The sequence below is a fragment of the Bufo bufo genome, chromosome 3 (assembly GCF_905171765.1).
Source record: "Bufo bufo chromosome 3, aBufBuf1.1, whole genome shotgun sequence".
Lineage (NCBI taxonomy): Eukaryota > Metazoa > Chordata > Amphibia > Anura > Bufonidae > Bufo > Bufo bufo.
This window is the reverse complement of record NC_053391.1, coordinates 61,941,566-61,956,289: the sequence shown is the minus strand read 5'-3', so window position 1 is coordinate 61,956,289 and position 14,724 is coordinate 61,941,566. Positions and strand designations below refer to the sequence as shown.

The 14,724-nt window shown below is 42.6% G+C and overlaps 1 protein-coding gene across 3 annotated transcripts in view; it reads left to right on the top strand.

Annotated features, from left to right (window-relative positions):
• The window catches only part of CHODL (chondrolectin), a 154,902-nt gene that overhangs the window by 87,789 nt on the left and 52,389 nt on the right, over positions 1 to 14,724 (top strand). For all 3 annotated transcript variants that reach the window (XM_040421772.1, XM_040421773.1, XM_040421771.1), the window contains exon 2: positions 7,289 to 7,601. In XM_040421772.1, the coding sequence (XP_040277706.1) occupies positions 7,289 to 7,601 (313 nt within the window). The remainder of the gene's footprint in view (positions 1 to 7,288; positions 7,602 to 14,724) is intronic.

Below are 14,724 nucleotides of genomic sequence, written 5' to 3'. Positions count from 1 at the left end.
TCATTCACGGCCATCAGGTCCTCTCCTTCCTTTGCCCATTCCTTCCCGTCCTTGGACACATCTGTCCATGGACTTCATAACGGACTTGCCTCGTTCCTCGGGGAAGTCTGTGATTCTGGTGGTGGTGGACCGTTTTAGCAAAATGGTGCATTTTATCCCTTTTCCTGGTTTGCCCAATGCTAAGACGCTGGCGCAGGCATTTGTTGACCACATTGTCAAATTGCATGGGATTCCTTCAGACATAGTCTCTGATAGGGGCACGCAGTTTGTTTCCAGATTCTGGAAGGCTTTCTGTTCTCGCTTGGGGGTTCGCTTGTCATTCTCTTCTGCTTTCCATCCGCAGTCGAATGGCCAGACAGAGCGTGTCAATCAGAATCTGGAGACATATCTGCGCTGTTTTGTGGCGGAGAATCAGGAGGATTGGTGTTCTTTTTTGTCCCTTGCTGAGTTTGCTTTAAATAACCGTCGTCAGGAGTCCTCTGATAAGTCACCATTTTTTGGTGCATATGGGTTTCATCCGCAGTTTGGGACTTTCTCTGGAGAGGGCTCTTCTGGTTTGCCTGATGAGGACAGATTCTCCTCGTCTTTGTCATCTATTTGGCAAAAGATTCAGGATAATCTAAAGAACATGAGTGAGAGATATAAGCGTGTGGCGGATAAGAGACGTGTGCCTGGTCCGGACCTGAATGTTGATGATTTGGTGTGGCTGTCTACCAAGAATATCAAATTGAAGGTTCCCTCCTGGAAGTTGGGTCCTAGGTTTATTGGGCCTTACAAGATCCTCTCTGTCATCAATCCTGTTGCCTACCGTCTTGATCTTCCTCAGACTTGGAAGATCCATAATGTTTTTCATAAGTTCTTATTGAAACCTTATGTTCAACCTATTGTACCCTCGCCTTTGCCTCCTCCTCCGATTATTGTTGATGGAAATCTTGAATTTCAGGTCTCTAGGATTGTGGATTCTCGTCTTGTCCGCGGTTCCCTCCAGTACCTCGTTCATTGGGAGGGTTATGGTCCTGAGGAGAGGATGTGGGTCCCAGTGACGGACATTAAGGCCTCTCGCCTCATCAGGGCTTTCCATAGGTCCCATCCTGAGAAGGTGGGCCCTGAGTGTCCGGAGTCCACTCCTAGAGGGAGGGGTACTGTCACAACCAGACAGCTGAGAAGCTCTGACAGGAGCCGTTCAGATCCTCCCCCTTGAGTTTCTTTGTTTTGGTTTCTGTTCCTCACCTCGTTAGGCTATCTCAGCTGTCATGCAGTCAGACTCATTACCTCCCTTTAAATTCTTCCCCATAAGGTAGTAGGGTGCGGCTGATACAACTTCCTGGAATGTGTGTGCATGCTGTCCTCAGCTCCCAGTCGTCTGCAGATAAGTTCTGTTTATGTATTTATGATTTTCTGTTGTCTGGATTCAGGTGACCCTGACTCCCTCCGTGTCTGTGTAGGGAGCCGGTGGTCGTGTCCCCTCACTATTGTAGGGCCTTCAGGTTAAGATAGCCGAGGTACGTGGATATGCGCCCATTCACCTTTGGAGTGGTCGCATAGGCTGAGCAATAAGGGAGAGCGGCAGGTCGATTGCAGGGGTCTCCCTTTTTGTTCCTTAGTTGTGGATCCAGTGAGTCATCGTTTGTATTTGTATCATCTTGTTTCCTGTACACCATCCGTGACATAGTCTCTGGGATGAAGGCCTAGTTCTCTGAGGAGTGAGCATATATAGTTTTCTCTCACTTCCTCCAGGAGCTCACAACTGTAACTGAGCTAGGGGCAGCTCTAAGTTCAACCCCTTAGACCCCCTACTGGGGCAGAGTCAAGATTATTAACCCCAACTGATTTATACAGTGATATGTTGATACATTACTAGGCATTAACAGTTAAAATAACATTAGGAACATTAGTAGGAAATTACATGAGAATATCTGTTAAGAACCACAGTATACCTGGAAACCCCTTCAAAGTATATATATACAATACCTAATTTTAATTCACCTAGATCCAAACACTTTGAACAAAGGTCTATTCTTATCTCAGGATGGACCCTCTTCACCAACCAACTCCTGCCTAGATGTGGTCAGGGCTACAGAAACTGGGAGTCATGCTGCATCTACATCTCACAACTTATGGAAAAACCATAGCTTGCTGTCCTACACTGTTTTCATAAGTCCCATTCACTTGTCTGGGACTTGTGTAAATAGCATAGCACAGCCAGCTTGGACATTTTCATTGCTCCAACTATATCTTGACTATGCATTCAGGAAGAAGGGGTCGGGGCCCTTGATTCTAGAAATAGTTGGGGGTGCCTGAAACAGAACCTGCATCCATCATACCTTGTGGATATGCCAGAAATGTCTGAGATGGGAATCATTATTTAAAGCAGTTTTTCCAAAATTGGCATTTATTACCTATCCGCTGCCAGTTGCTTCATAGCAAGTGACTACAGTCAGCAGCTCCTTAGCAAGTAACTTCATAAATAGTTTGTAGTCTAGGAGCTGCTTAATGTAATTTAATCTGGGATTCTTTAAATAAGTAGAGCTACCCTTTATCTACATCATCATAAGTCTAGATCACGGTGCCATAGCTTATTGTAAGCACGGCAGGGACCTCTGTTCTTCTGACAGATGTGGACTCCTCATATAAGACATACCCAGTGAAAATATAAATGTGAAAAAAAAAAACATTTAAAGTATTCATTCATGTCATCTTTACCATGTTGAATGAAGTGCATGAGGGGAACATTTGTCTATTTCAGTACTGAAACCACAATCCCTAATATTCATGACCTGCAGGGCTCATTGCAGGATACGAGATGCACCATCTTTGGGTCAATTTCATTTTTATTACAGTATATTTCTCAAATCAAACAAAGTCTTTTCCAGCAAGTACAGTAGCAAGAAAAAGTATGTGAACCCTTTGGAATGATATGGATTTCTGCACAAATTGGTCATAAAATGTGATCTGATCTTCATCTAAATCACAACAATAGACAATCACAGTCAGCTTAAACTAATAACACACAAAGAATTAAATGTTACCATGTTTTTATTGAACACACCATGTAAACATTCACAGTGCAGGTGGAAAAAGTATGTGAACCCATAGACTAACCCATAGACTAATGACATCTCCAAGAGCTAATGGGAGTGAGATGTCAGCCAACTGGAGTCCAATTAATGAGATGAGATTGGAGGTGTTGGTTACAGCTGCCCTGCCCTATTAAACACACACACCAGTTCTGGGTTTGCTTTTGACAAGAATGATGTGAATGATGCCTCGCACAAAAGAGCTCTCAGAAGACCTACGATTAAGAATTGTTGACTTGCATAAAGCTTGAAAGGGTTGTAAAAGTATCTCCAAAAGCCTTGCTGTTCATCAGTCCACGGTAAGACAAATTGTCTATAAATGGAGAAAGTTCAGCACTGCTGCTACTCTCCCTAGGAGTGGCCATCCTGTAAAGATGACTGCAAGAGCACAGCACAGACTGCTCAATGAGGTGAAGAAGAATCCTAGAGTGTCAGCTAAAGACTTACAAAAGTCTCTGGCATATGCTAACATCCCTGTTAGCGAATCTACGATACGTAAAACACTAAACAAGAATGGATTTCATGGGAGGATACCACAGAGGAAGCCACTGCTGTCCAAAAAAAACATTGCTGTACGTTTACAGTTTGCACAAGAGCACCTGGATGTTCCACAGCAGTACTGGCAAAATATTCTGTGGAGAGATGAAACCAAAGATGAGTTGTTTGGAAGAAACAGACAACACTATGTGTGGAGAAAAAGAGGTACAGCACACCAACATCAAAATCTCATCCCAACTGTGAAGTATGGTGGTGGGGGCATCATGGTTTGGAGCTGCTTTGCTGCATCAGGGCCTGGACGGATTGCTATTACCGAAGGAAAAATGAATTCCCAAGTTTATCAAGACATTTTGCAGGAGAACTTAAGGCCATCTGTCCACCAGCTGAAGTTTAACAGAAGATGGGTGTTGCAACAGGACAACGACCCAAAGCATAGAAGTAAATCAACAAGAGAATGGGTGAAACAAAAGAAAATACGCCTTCTGGAGTGGCCCAGTCAGAGTCCTGACCTCAACCAGATTGAGATGCTGTGGCATGACCTCAAGAAAGCGACTCACACCAGACATCCCAAGAATATTGCTGAACTGAAACAGTGCTGTAAAGAGGAATGGTCAAGAATTACTCCTGACCGTTGTGCACGTCTGATCTGCAACTACAGGAAACGTTTGGTTGAAGTTATTGATGCCAAAGGAGGTTCAACTAGTTACCAAGGGTTCACATACTTTTCCACCTGCACTGTCAATGTTTACATGGTGTGTTCAATAAAAACATGGTAACATTTAATTATTTGTGTGTTATTAGTTTAAGCAGACTGTGATTGTCTATTGTTGTGACTTAGATCACATTTTATGACCAATTTGTGCAGAAATCCATATCATTCCAAAGGGTTCACATACTTTTTCTTGCAACTGTATATGACTGCTTGGGGCAGTTTTTCTACTCAAACACTGGTATACCAAGCATGAAAATATTGCAGTAAATAAAGACTAAATTATACAGATTTCCATTAAATGGATTCAGCCTTTGCCGATGCTAGTTGATCAAGGTTAGCTTCTTGGCTGCTAGAATCAATAGTAGTCAGGATGGTACTGCATTGCTTCTAGTGAGAACAAACATGGAAAAATAAGATATTTTTTTCAACATCCAAGTTTCTAGAATTTGTCATATGCTGTCTAACGTATTATTAGGGATGAGCGAATCGACTTCAGATGAAACATCCTTAGTCGAGCTCCATACAATATTAGAATGTATTGGCTCCGTTGAGCCGAAGTTATTGCTTTGCAAAGTCTCGTGAGACTTCGGGTAATACCTAGAGATGAGCTAATCAAATCCCACGAAGAGGAATTCAATCCGAATTTCAGGATAAATTGGATTCGCCTCGAAGCCAAATTTCCTTGTGCTTCGTGTAAGCAAATCGATTTAACCTGAAATAGTATAAAGAACAAAAAATTCTTTCTTACCACCTCCATTTGCTCGCAATGGGCCGCCAGCCACCATCTTGATTGAAGATCTCGGCCGAAATCCTGTGTGTGGTGACTTATGACATCACCACTTCGGTCGGCGTAATCTCGCGCCGCGCGAGATTTCGCACCAGATCTTAAAGAGGACCTTTCACCTGTATAAACGATGTTAACTGAGTATGCTGCTATATAGAGCGGCGCCCGGGGATCTCACTGCACTTACTATTATCCCCGGGCGCCGCTCCGTTCTCCCGTTCTAGGCTCCGGTACCTTTGCTTCTTAAGTTATAGTAGGCGGGTCTTCTCTTGTCCTGTGGGCGTCTCCTTCTCCTAGGCTGCAGCTCTGGCCAATCGCAGCTCACAGCTCACAGCCTGGGACAAAAAAACCTCCCAGGCTGTGAGCTGTGCGCTGCGATTGGCCAGCGCTGCAGCCTAGGAGAAGGAGACGCCCACAGGACAAGAGAAGACCCGCCTACTATAACTTAAGAAGCAAAGGTACCGGAGCCTATAACGGGAGAACGGAGCGGCGCCCGGGGATAATAGTAAGTGCAGTGAGATCCCCGGGCGCCGCTCTATATAGCAGCATACTCAGTTAACATCGTTCATACAGGTGAAAGGTCCTCTTTAAGGCCAGCCTGTCGCGAGCAAATGGACACAGTAAGTTTGATTTTTAAAAAATTATGTTAATTTCACACTGTTTTTACACTCAGATGCCTCAATCATGTATGAATGTGGCAACTGAGGGATACAATGATGGTCATAGCTCCCTTTCATTGCACCCACTACTTACCAAAAAATGCGCTTCGTGACAAGGTAATTCATCCCGAAGCAAATATATTTATTTTTATTTGGAGAATCAGCCGAATCGAACTTTTGAAAAATTTGCTCATCTCTAGTAAAAACTTCATAAATTAATTTGTACCGGGAAATAAGGATAGGTCATCAGTATCAAAGTCTCAGAAAACCCCTTTAACCTTTCACTGCTGGAAATATGGACACTTTAGTTCAGGTGCTGGAAGATTTTATAATTTTTTTCCCCCACTTTTAACCCCTTAGTGACCACCCATTTTTTTTTACGGCGGTCACTAAGGGGCCTTAGGCTGAGCCATCGCTTTTTTTACGGCGGCCCAGTCTAAGCGCTGCTTGGGTCCCCGGCTCTCACATGAGAACCGCGGCCCTGCTCTAACAGCCCGGACCAGCAGGAGTGCCGATCCTGGCTGTTTAATACTTTACATGCTGCATGCAATGGCCCCCGCCGCATTAAGAGTGCTGATAGAGGGAGTGGACTCCCTCTGTCTCCCATCAGCACCCCAAAAATGCGATTGCGGGGTGCTGATGTGTGTGAATGCTGCCTGGGGTCTGATGTAGGCCCCAGACCGGCCTTGAGTAATTTCCAGCTGGATGCGCCTCTCTAGAAAAAATTACGCTTTTTATCCCATTGAAAACAGCTTTTCAATGAAAAAAATTGCAAAAAAAAATAATCTTCCCCATATGTTTGGTTTTGCCGCGTCCTTAACAACCGGGACTACATAAATATCTTGTAAATTTTCCCTACGGTGAACGCCGTAAAAAAAAAAGAATTGATAATTTATTCTTAGTTGCCACCGAAAAAACGTAATAAGCGATTAAAAAGCACCATTTACTCCTAAAAGATACCAATGAAAAATACAAGTCGTCCCCCAAAAATAAAGCCCTCACACAACTCCATATATAGAAAAATAAAAAAGTTATGGGTCTTGGGAATTGGCAATGCAAAAAAAAATTTCTTTAATGAAAAGGGGTTTTATTGCAAAAAAGTTGTAAAAAAAAACTATATGTATTTGGTATCACTGTAATCGTACTGACCCAGAGAATAAAGATATTATCTTATTTATGCCAAAAAATTAACGCCGTTAAATTTATAGTGTAAAAACGCAGTGGCAGTATTGCTGTTTTTTCCATCTCCCTCCCAGAAAGAGTTAATAAAAGTTAATCAGAATGTTATGTGTACCCCAAAATGGCACAATTAAAAACTAAAACTTGTCCTGCAAAAAACAAGCCCTCATAAAGCTATATAGACGGACAAATAAAAAAGTTATAGCTCTTGGAACGCGACAATGTAAAAAGGAAGAAAAACGCTTGGTCAGTAATGGCCAGAACAGGCTGGTCACTAAGAGGTTAAAGTCTGGGAAAACCCATTTAATGTTAAATATATACATTGCTAAATGTAATCCTCTTGTGATGTTTTATCAGATTTTTTTTCTTTTTATTACAGGTCGGAAGGTTTGTTATGCAGATTATAAACATCCATGCTACAAAATAGCTTTTTTTCAAGACTTAACAGCACGGGTTGGCTACCATCAGGCACATCAAGTCTGCGATGTGGAAGGAGGCCATCTTCTGAGCATTGAAAGTGAAGCAGAGCAAAAACTCATTGAGAGAATGCTACAAAATCTTACAAATTCAGGATCTGGAAAATCGGATGGAGATTTCTGGATTGGACTCTCAAGAAACCGAGAAAGAATGGCTTCATCTGGTGCTTGTCCAGACCTCTATGAGTGGGATGATGGAAGCACCTCCCAATTCAGGTATTCATCAATTAGCTTAATGCCTCTTGAACACGACTGTATGTATTTTGCGGTCCGCAAAAAACAGATCCGCAAAAAATACGGATGACATCTGTGTGCATTCCGTATTTTGAGGAACGGAACAGCTGGCCCTTCATAGAGCAGTACTATCCTTGTCCGTAATGAGGACAATAATAGGACATGTTCTATTTTTCAGCGGAACAGAAATACGGAAACAGAATGCACACAGAGTACCTTCCGTTTTTTTTGCAGACCCATTGAAATGAATGGTTCCGTATACAGTCAGCAAAAAAAAACAGAACGACACGGAATAAGTATGAAGGCCGATTTATTGGCCTGGATTTGTGGGAGGGTCGTCAGCAGCCTTCATTAATCTGACAGGTGTTCCCCTTCGGACTCAGCGTCGGTGCTGTGTACCCTCCCAACCCGCCCTTCTTTTTCATGCTACATCTTACAGGGTATGTCCTCTTCAGGCGTCCCTCCTACGCAGCGTTTATGGCACAAAAAGTGTAGGAATGGCCGAGTGGTATGGGGGGCCTAAAATGTCCCTTAATGTTGTATGAGTGTTACGGTGCTCCTACCTGGATACAGCTGGAACCCCAGGCGTTGGCTCCGAAGCAGACAAATAGGGGGTAGTAATTGAGGGATGAAAGAAATAATTTGAGTCCAGACCTTGTGATGAAGTTGAATAGCAGCTTTACTTTGGTAAACGTTTTCCATAACAGTTTACAGAATTTATCTTGGTCCAGGCATGCTTTAACGTGAATACTCTGGCAGGCAAACTCAACTCTGCTACATCTGTTGCTCTCTGGCTCTGGTGTGTTGACAGGCTGGCTGTATAACTCAGCTTCTCCTTTATGCTGCAACTTCTCTCTTTGTAGTCTCTCTCTTAATTAGGCCAGAGAAATCTCTTCCTGGCTCCTGAGGCTCCAAACTGTGGCCTCCATATTCAGCAGAGCTGAAGGTGCTCTGGCTTGGTTTTGCTTGACCTGGGCACGTCCAGCAGAGACATGCCCAGCTGCACTCCCTTCCCCTAGCTGGGGGTAAACTAACTACTCCTAGAACTAGTCCCCACCCTTCCTACAGGAAATCGCCCACTTCTCCACAGAGGGGGGTTAGAATAGAATGGAAAGCTCCATTCTATGTAACTGCAGCTCTGCCATGTTTGCTGCCACCTGCTGGTGAACCAGGCACATTACATTAACATAACAGTTGCAAAATAGCAAAAACACAGTGTTTGAACCTGGAATAAATACACATGATGACATGAGGTTAACCAATAAAAACAATAGCGAGGTGCAAATGTGGTAATGCCACTCTGGGGCGTTACATATGTCTGTACAGGTCTGTACTCCTAAAAGCCAAAATGGAACAAAACACTGTTGGGCCATTTGTCTAATAGAAGTACCGAAAGAATACAAAGGACTCAAGTATGAGTCTGGTGTACTCAAAAGAGGACCACTAACCCCACTTCTCCCTTCCACCTCTCAGGCCAGTGATTCATAAGCTGCTTTGTACAGTGCTAAGAAAAATGAAGTACACCCTCTTTGAATTCTTTGGTTTTTTGCATCAGGTCATAAAAAAAATGGGGGGATCATTTATCAAACCATAGTAACCAATCAGATTCCTCCTTTCATTTTGGAAAGCTCCTTTGGAAAATGAAAAGAGGAATCTGATTGGTTGCTATGGGCAACTAAGCCAGTTCTACTTTACACCAGTTTGATAAATGACCCCCATGGTCCTTAGAAGGTATAAAGCTTAGGTAAATACACCACCTCTTTAAGTATTTAACAGAAATTAGGGCAAAATTCTGATCTGTGTGTGAAAAAATGAGTAAATATATATTTTTTTCATTTTTTTCATTTTCATTTTTCTTCCCCATCTTCCTTGAGCAATAACTTTTTTTAAATTTCCGTTCACATAGCTGTATGAGGGCTTATTTTTGGTGGGACAAGTTTCTAATGCCACCATTAATTATGGCATACAATGTAGTGGGAAGCAGAAAAAAAAAAAAATCCAAATGGGGTGTAATTGTTCCACTGGTGTTCCATTTGCGGCAAAACTGACCCATGCCCTTCATTCTCTGGGTCAGTATGATTACAATGATACACCATTATGTATAGTTTTTTTTTATGTCTAAATAGTGTAAAAAAAATATTAAACTTTGAAAAAAAAATACCGTACATTTTTTTTTACATAACCATATTCTGACATCCATAACTTTTTAAGTTATATCTACTGAGCTGTGTGGGGCTTATTTTTTGTGGGACAATCTGTAGTTTTTATTGATACCATTTTGGTGTGTGTGACTTTTTTGGGGAAAGAGAAGCAATAAAAAAAAATGGCAAATTGGCCATTTTGACCCTTTTTTCCGTTATGCCATTCGCTGTATTGGAAAAATATTTTTATATTTTAATAGTATGGGCGTTTTCGGTCGCGGTAACGCCCATGATGTTTATATTTTTTGCTATTTAGGCATTTATTTTTTATTATACGGAAAGGGGGGTGATTTCAACTTTTATATTTTAACTTTTTTTATATTTTTTTAAACAGTTTTTTTTAAACTTTTTTTTGTAATGATTTTGAAACTCGGATTTGAGCCTACAAAATCCATTTTTTTAATTTTTAATTTTGAACAATCCTGTATTTTTTAAATGCATTTATTCCTGTCTATTGCTCCTTTCTTATGTGGCCAAAATAAGAATTGCAGTTTGAATGCTCTAAGTCTCTTCTGCGAGGCGGAGCGCATTCAAATCGAGTAATCCATCCTCACTGACCCCTGAGGATGACGGTAACAGCCTGGAAGACCATTTAGATGCCCTGATCTCACTTGATCATGGCATCTAAAGGCTTTAATTACTGCGATCGGCATTATAGTAATTAGCCGCAGGTCTCTGCTGTTTGAAACATGCAATCGGGCGCCATGTTTGCCTATTGCTCCAGCGCCGTACATGTACAGCTCTGGTAGCGAAAGGGTTAAGCCTCATTCACACGTCCATGTCCGTGCTGAAATCCGTGAGAAGGTGATCAGTGATGCATCCATGAAGCTGTGTATGAAGGATCAGTGTTGGGTCTGCGTGTCCGTTTTTTGCTGTCCTTGTGCCATCCGTGTCTCACTGACACTGAACAGCTGAAAAATAATTTTCAAAGCATCTTCTCCTAATGATCCGCGAAACACTGATGCAACACGGATGGTATCCGCGTTGCATCCATGGTTTTCACGAATCTATAGACTATAATGGGCGTGATGAACACGTACAAAATAGATCATGCATCCGTGCTAAAAACACAGACCCATAGACCGTGCTAAAACACTGATGTGTGAATACACACATTAAAATGAATGGGGACGTGTGCTGTCCGTGGAAAACATGTACAGCAAATGTACGTGGAGAACACTGACGTGTGAATGAGGCTTTACTGCTTCCATAGGAAGTAAGAGGATAAGGCTAATTTCACACTCGCGTTTGGTGCGGATTCGTCATGGATCTGCACAAACGCATCCGTTCAGATAATACAACCGCATGCATCCATTCAGAACGGATCCGTTTGTATTATCTTTAACATAGCCAAAAGGGATCCGTCTTGAACACCATTGAAAGTCAATGGGGGACGGATCCGTTTTTTATTGTGCCAGATTGTGTCAGTGAAAACGGATCCGTCCCCTTTGACTTGCATTGTGTGTCAGGACGGATCAGTTTGGCTCAGTTTCGTCAGACGGACACCAAAACGCTGCAACCCGCATTTTGGTGTCCGCCTCCAAAGCGGAACGGAGGCAAACTAATGCATTCTGAGCGGATCCTTATCCATTGACAATGCACTAAGGGAGAGCCCTGAATGGATCTCACAAACGGAAACCAAAACGCCAGTGTGAAAGTAGCCTAAGTAGCAGCCAGGTGCTGATAATCAAAAGTCCTTGACTAATTGATTATCAGGAAGTAGGACCAGCTCTATAAAAACAGACGTCTTGGCAGTTTGCAGGTCTGTAGCATTCAGACCCCTGTTAACACAATGCCAGGAAGAAAAGACAACAGCAATGATCTTAGAGAAGCAATTGTTGCTGCCGCCCATCAGTCTGGGAAGGGTTATAAGTAGTGTTGAGCGAACTTCTGTTTTAAGTTCGGCGTCTAAAGTTCGGCTTCCGGTTAGCGGAGAATCCCGATATGGATTCCGAATTCCGTTGTGGTCCGTGGTAGCGGAATCAATAATGGCCAATTATTGATTCTGCTACCACGGACCACAACGGAATTCGGAATCCATATCGGGATTCTCCGCTAACCGGAAGCCGAACTTTAGACGCCGAACTTAAAACAGAAGTTCGCTCAACACTACTTATAAGGCTATTTCCAAACAATTTAAAGTACATTCCACATTGAGAAAGAGTATTCACCAGTGGAAAATATTCACAACAGTTGAGAATCTCCCTAGCAGTGGATGTCCTAGCAAATTCACCTCAAGTTGAGACAATTGCAAAAAACCCAAGAGCTACATGTAAGACACGAAAGGCCTCAACATGTTAAATGTTCAAGTTCATTTAGAAAAAAAGTGTGGCTTGTTTGGAAGGGTTGCCATGAGAAAGCCTCTTCTTTCTAAAAAAAAAATGATGGCAGCACAGCTTACAGAGGTTGTCCCAAAATAAAAATTATTTTTATGTGCTCCTAACACCCCTCACAATGCATATATACCTAGCTTTATGCTCTGCAGAGTGAGTCCCAGGCTGGCCCCGCCCCCGCACTGTTCAATCGGCAGTAACTCGGCCTCCTACACCTCCTGTGGCCATGTTACTACACCCATACATGAATCCTGCTAGTGTCTTGTGTCTGCAATACAGTCATCTGTTCCTGTATCGAAGATTCTCATGTGTGATACTGCCTACTGTGCTGTGTATCTAAAGCCTCATGAACATAACCGTATCTGCAAATTGCCGATCAGAAAAATAAGGATACCTTCACTGACTTTAGTGAGTTTGTGGCCCACATTTTGATGACCTGAATATGACATGTTCCATCGCTTGCGGAAAAGACATGCAGATGTTAAAAGCACATAGATGGTGCAGATCCGCGATTTGCAGACCTCAAAATGAATATGGTCGTGTGCATGAGGCCTAATCCTATCCTTTCTACTACTGCCTGCTGAAGGGTTTATCTTTTTTGTATGTCCTAATACATAGAACCATGGAATTCAAAGAGGGTGTAGTTTCTTTTTCTCATGACTGTACATGTGCATATACTGTATAACATACAGTAGCAGCCTGTCAACTACCGCAGAGAGGGTTGGAGGAGGGATGGGGAGAGAAGGGGACATCAGACTCATCTCCTATTAACCAAGGGCTCAGGTAGAACACAGGATACTCGTCTATATTCCGGATGATAAACACGGACAAGTTTTTAAATCGACCACACACAGATGCCATCCATCCAGGGTCCATTTACAGTATCTTGCAAACCCATTTGCTTCAGCGAATGTGTCCTGCTGGACAATCAGAGCTGGATAGGCATGGTGTGGTTTTCTCGGCATGGATAATCCATGTGCGGAAAATCAACTATGTGAATGTGCCCAAATGGGCCTGCGTTTAGTTTGGGTGCTGTTCATCATTCTATGACAATGACAAACATTTGCAATGCACTTTTCTCAAAGGGCAGGGTTTGTTGTGTGGCAGAGGCGACTCCTTGGGAAGTCAATGGCTGCCATATAGGCACTCACCCCCAACACACACTTGGGTAAATTTTGTAGGAATCCAGTTTGCCTATTTGTACATTTTTGGGATTGTGGGAGAAAACCGAATACACCTACAGGGAGTACATACAAACTCCAGGTAGATGTCCCTGATCGGATTGGAACTCAGGAACTCAGCGCTACGAGGCCCCAGTGCTAACCACTGAGCCACCGTGCTGCCTAAATTCATTCTAAAATATTGTCCATCTGAATGTAGCTCAAAATGCTGTTTTTACATACGACAACATAACCAGCTGACATCCTCTTAGCCCCTTTCTGACCTCTGACATACATGTACAGTGGAAGCCGGGTCTTTAAACATTATGCCAGCTCAGAAACAGTAGACATCCAGAGCTAATGTCTGTGATTAGCAATAAAGTGATCAAAGACCACAGCTCGCCCCCAGGGCCTGAATATCTCCCCCGGCCCAAGATCAGGGGAGCCGTTTGTTCGTTGGCGTAGCCTCAAGCCTTAGGAAAGATCCAAAGCTACCACAGCAATAATTCCTATAGAGTCCTGCCTATGGAGCCCTCTCACAGGCAGGGCTCCATGGTTCCTATGGAACCCTGTATGTGAGAGGGCTTCATAGAAACATAGCAAATCTCCCATAGACTGCAATGGTGACTCATTGCAGTGTATGGGAGAAGCAATCTAATGTTTGCATGTTTAAGTCCCCTAGGGGGACTTAATATAACTAAAAACAAGTAAAAAAAGAAAGACGTTTTTAAAAATATAAAAAATTCAATTCATCTCCTTTTCCCTATTATAAAAACAAACATAATTTGTACCGCCGCATCTTTGCTATTAAAATAAAAACATTTTTATCCCGTACAGTGAACACAGTAACAGAAAAAAATCCAGATAGTTGATTTGTCATTTTTTTCATCACTTCATCTTCCAATAAAATTGACTAAAGAGTGATCACAAAGTCATACGCACTCCAGAACGCTATCACTGAAAACGACAGATCATCCCACGAAACGCGAGTTCTCAAACAGCTATAGGGGTCAGAATATGGAGATGCAAAGCAAAAATAATTTCCACTTTTCTTTAAAAGTAGTAAAACACAAGGAAAACAATGCAAATGTGGCATCGCTTAAATTGAGAATAGAAGTAACAGGTTCATTTTACTGCATAGAATGGCGTAAAAACGAAAATTAGAATTTTTCCAGCTTCCCGCTACATCATATGCAATATTAAATGCTGCCATTAGAAACTTGTCCCTCAACAATCAAGGGGTCAAAGGGGTCATCCAGGAAAAGATATTTATGACTTACAGCTCAGGCACGCAAACATATTTTTGGTCATCAGTATCAGATCTGTGGGGGTGCAAAACCTGGGACCCCCACCGATCAGCTGTTAGAGCTGTTAGCCTTGAGCGCCGCAGCCTCTTCCTAGGCCACTGACA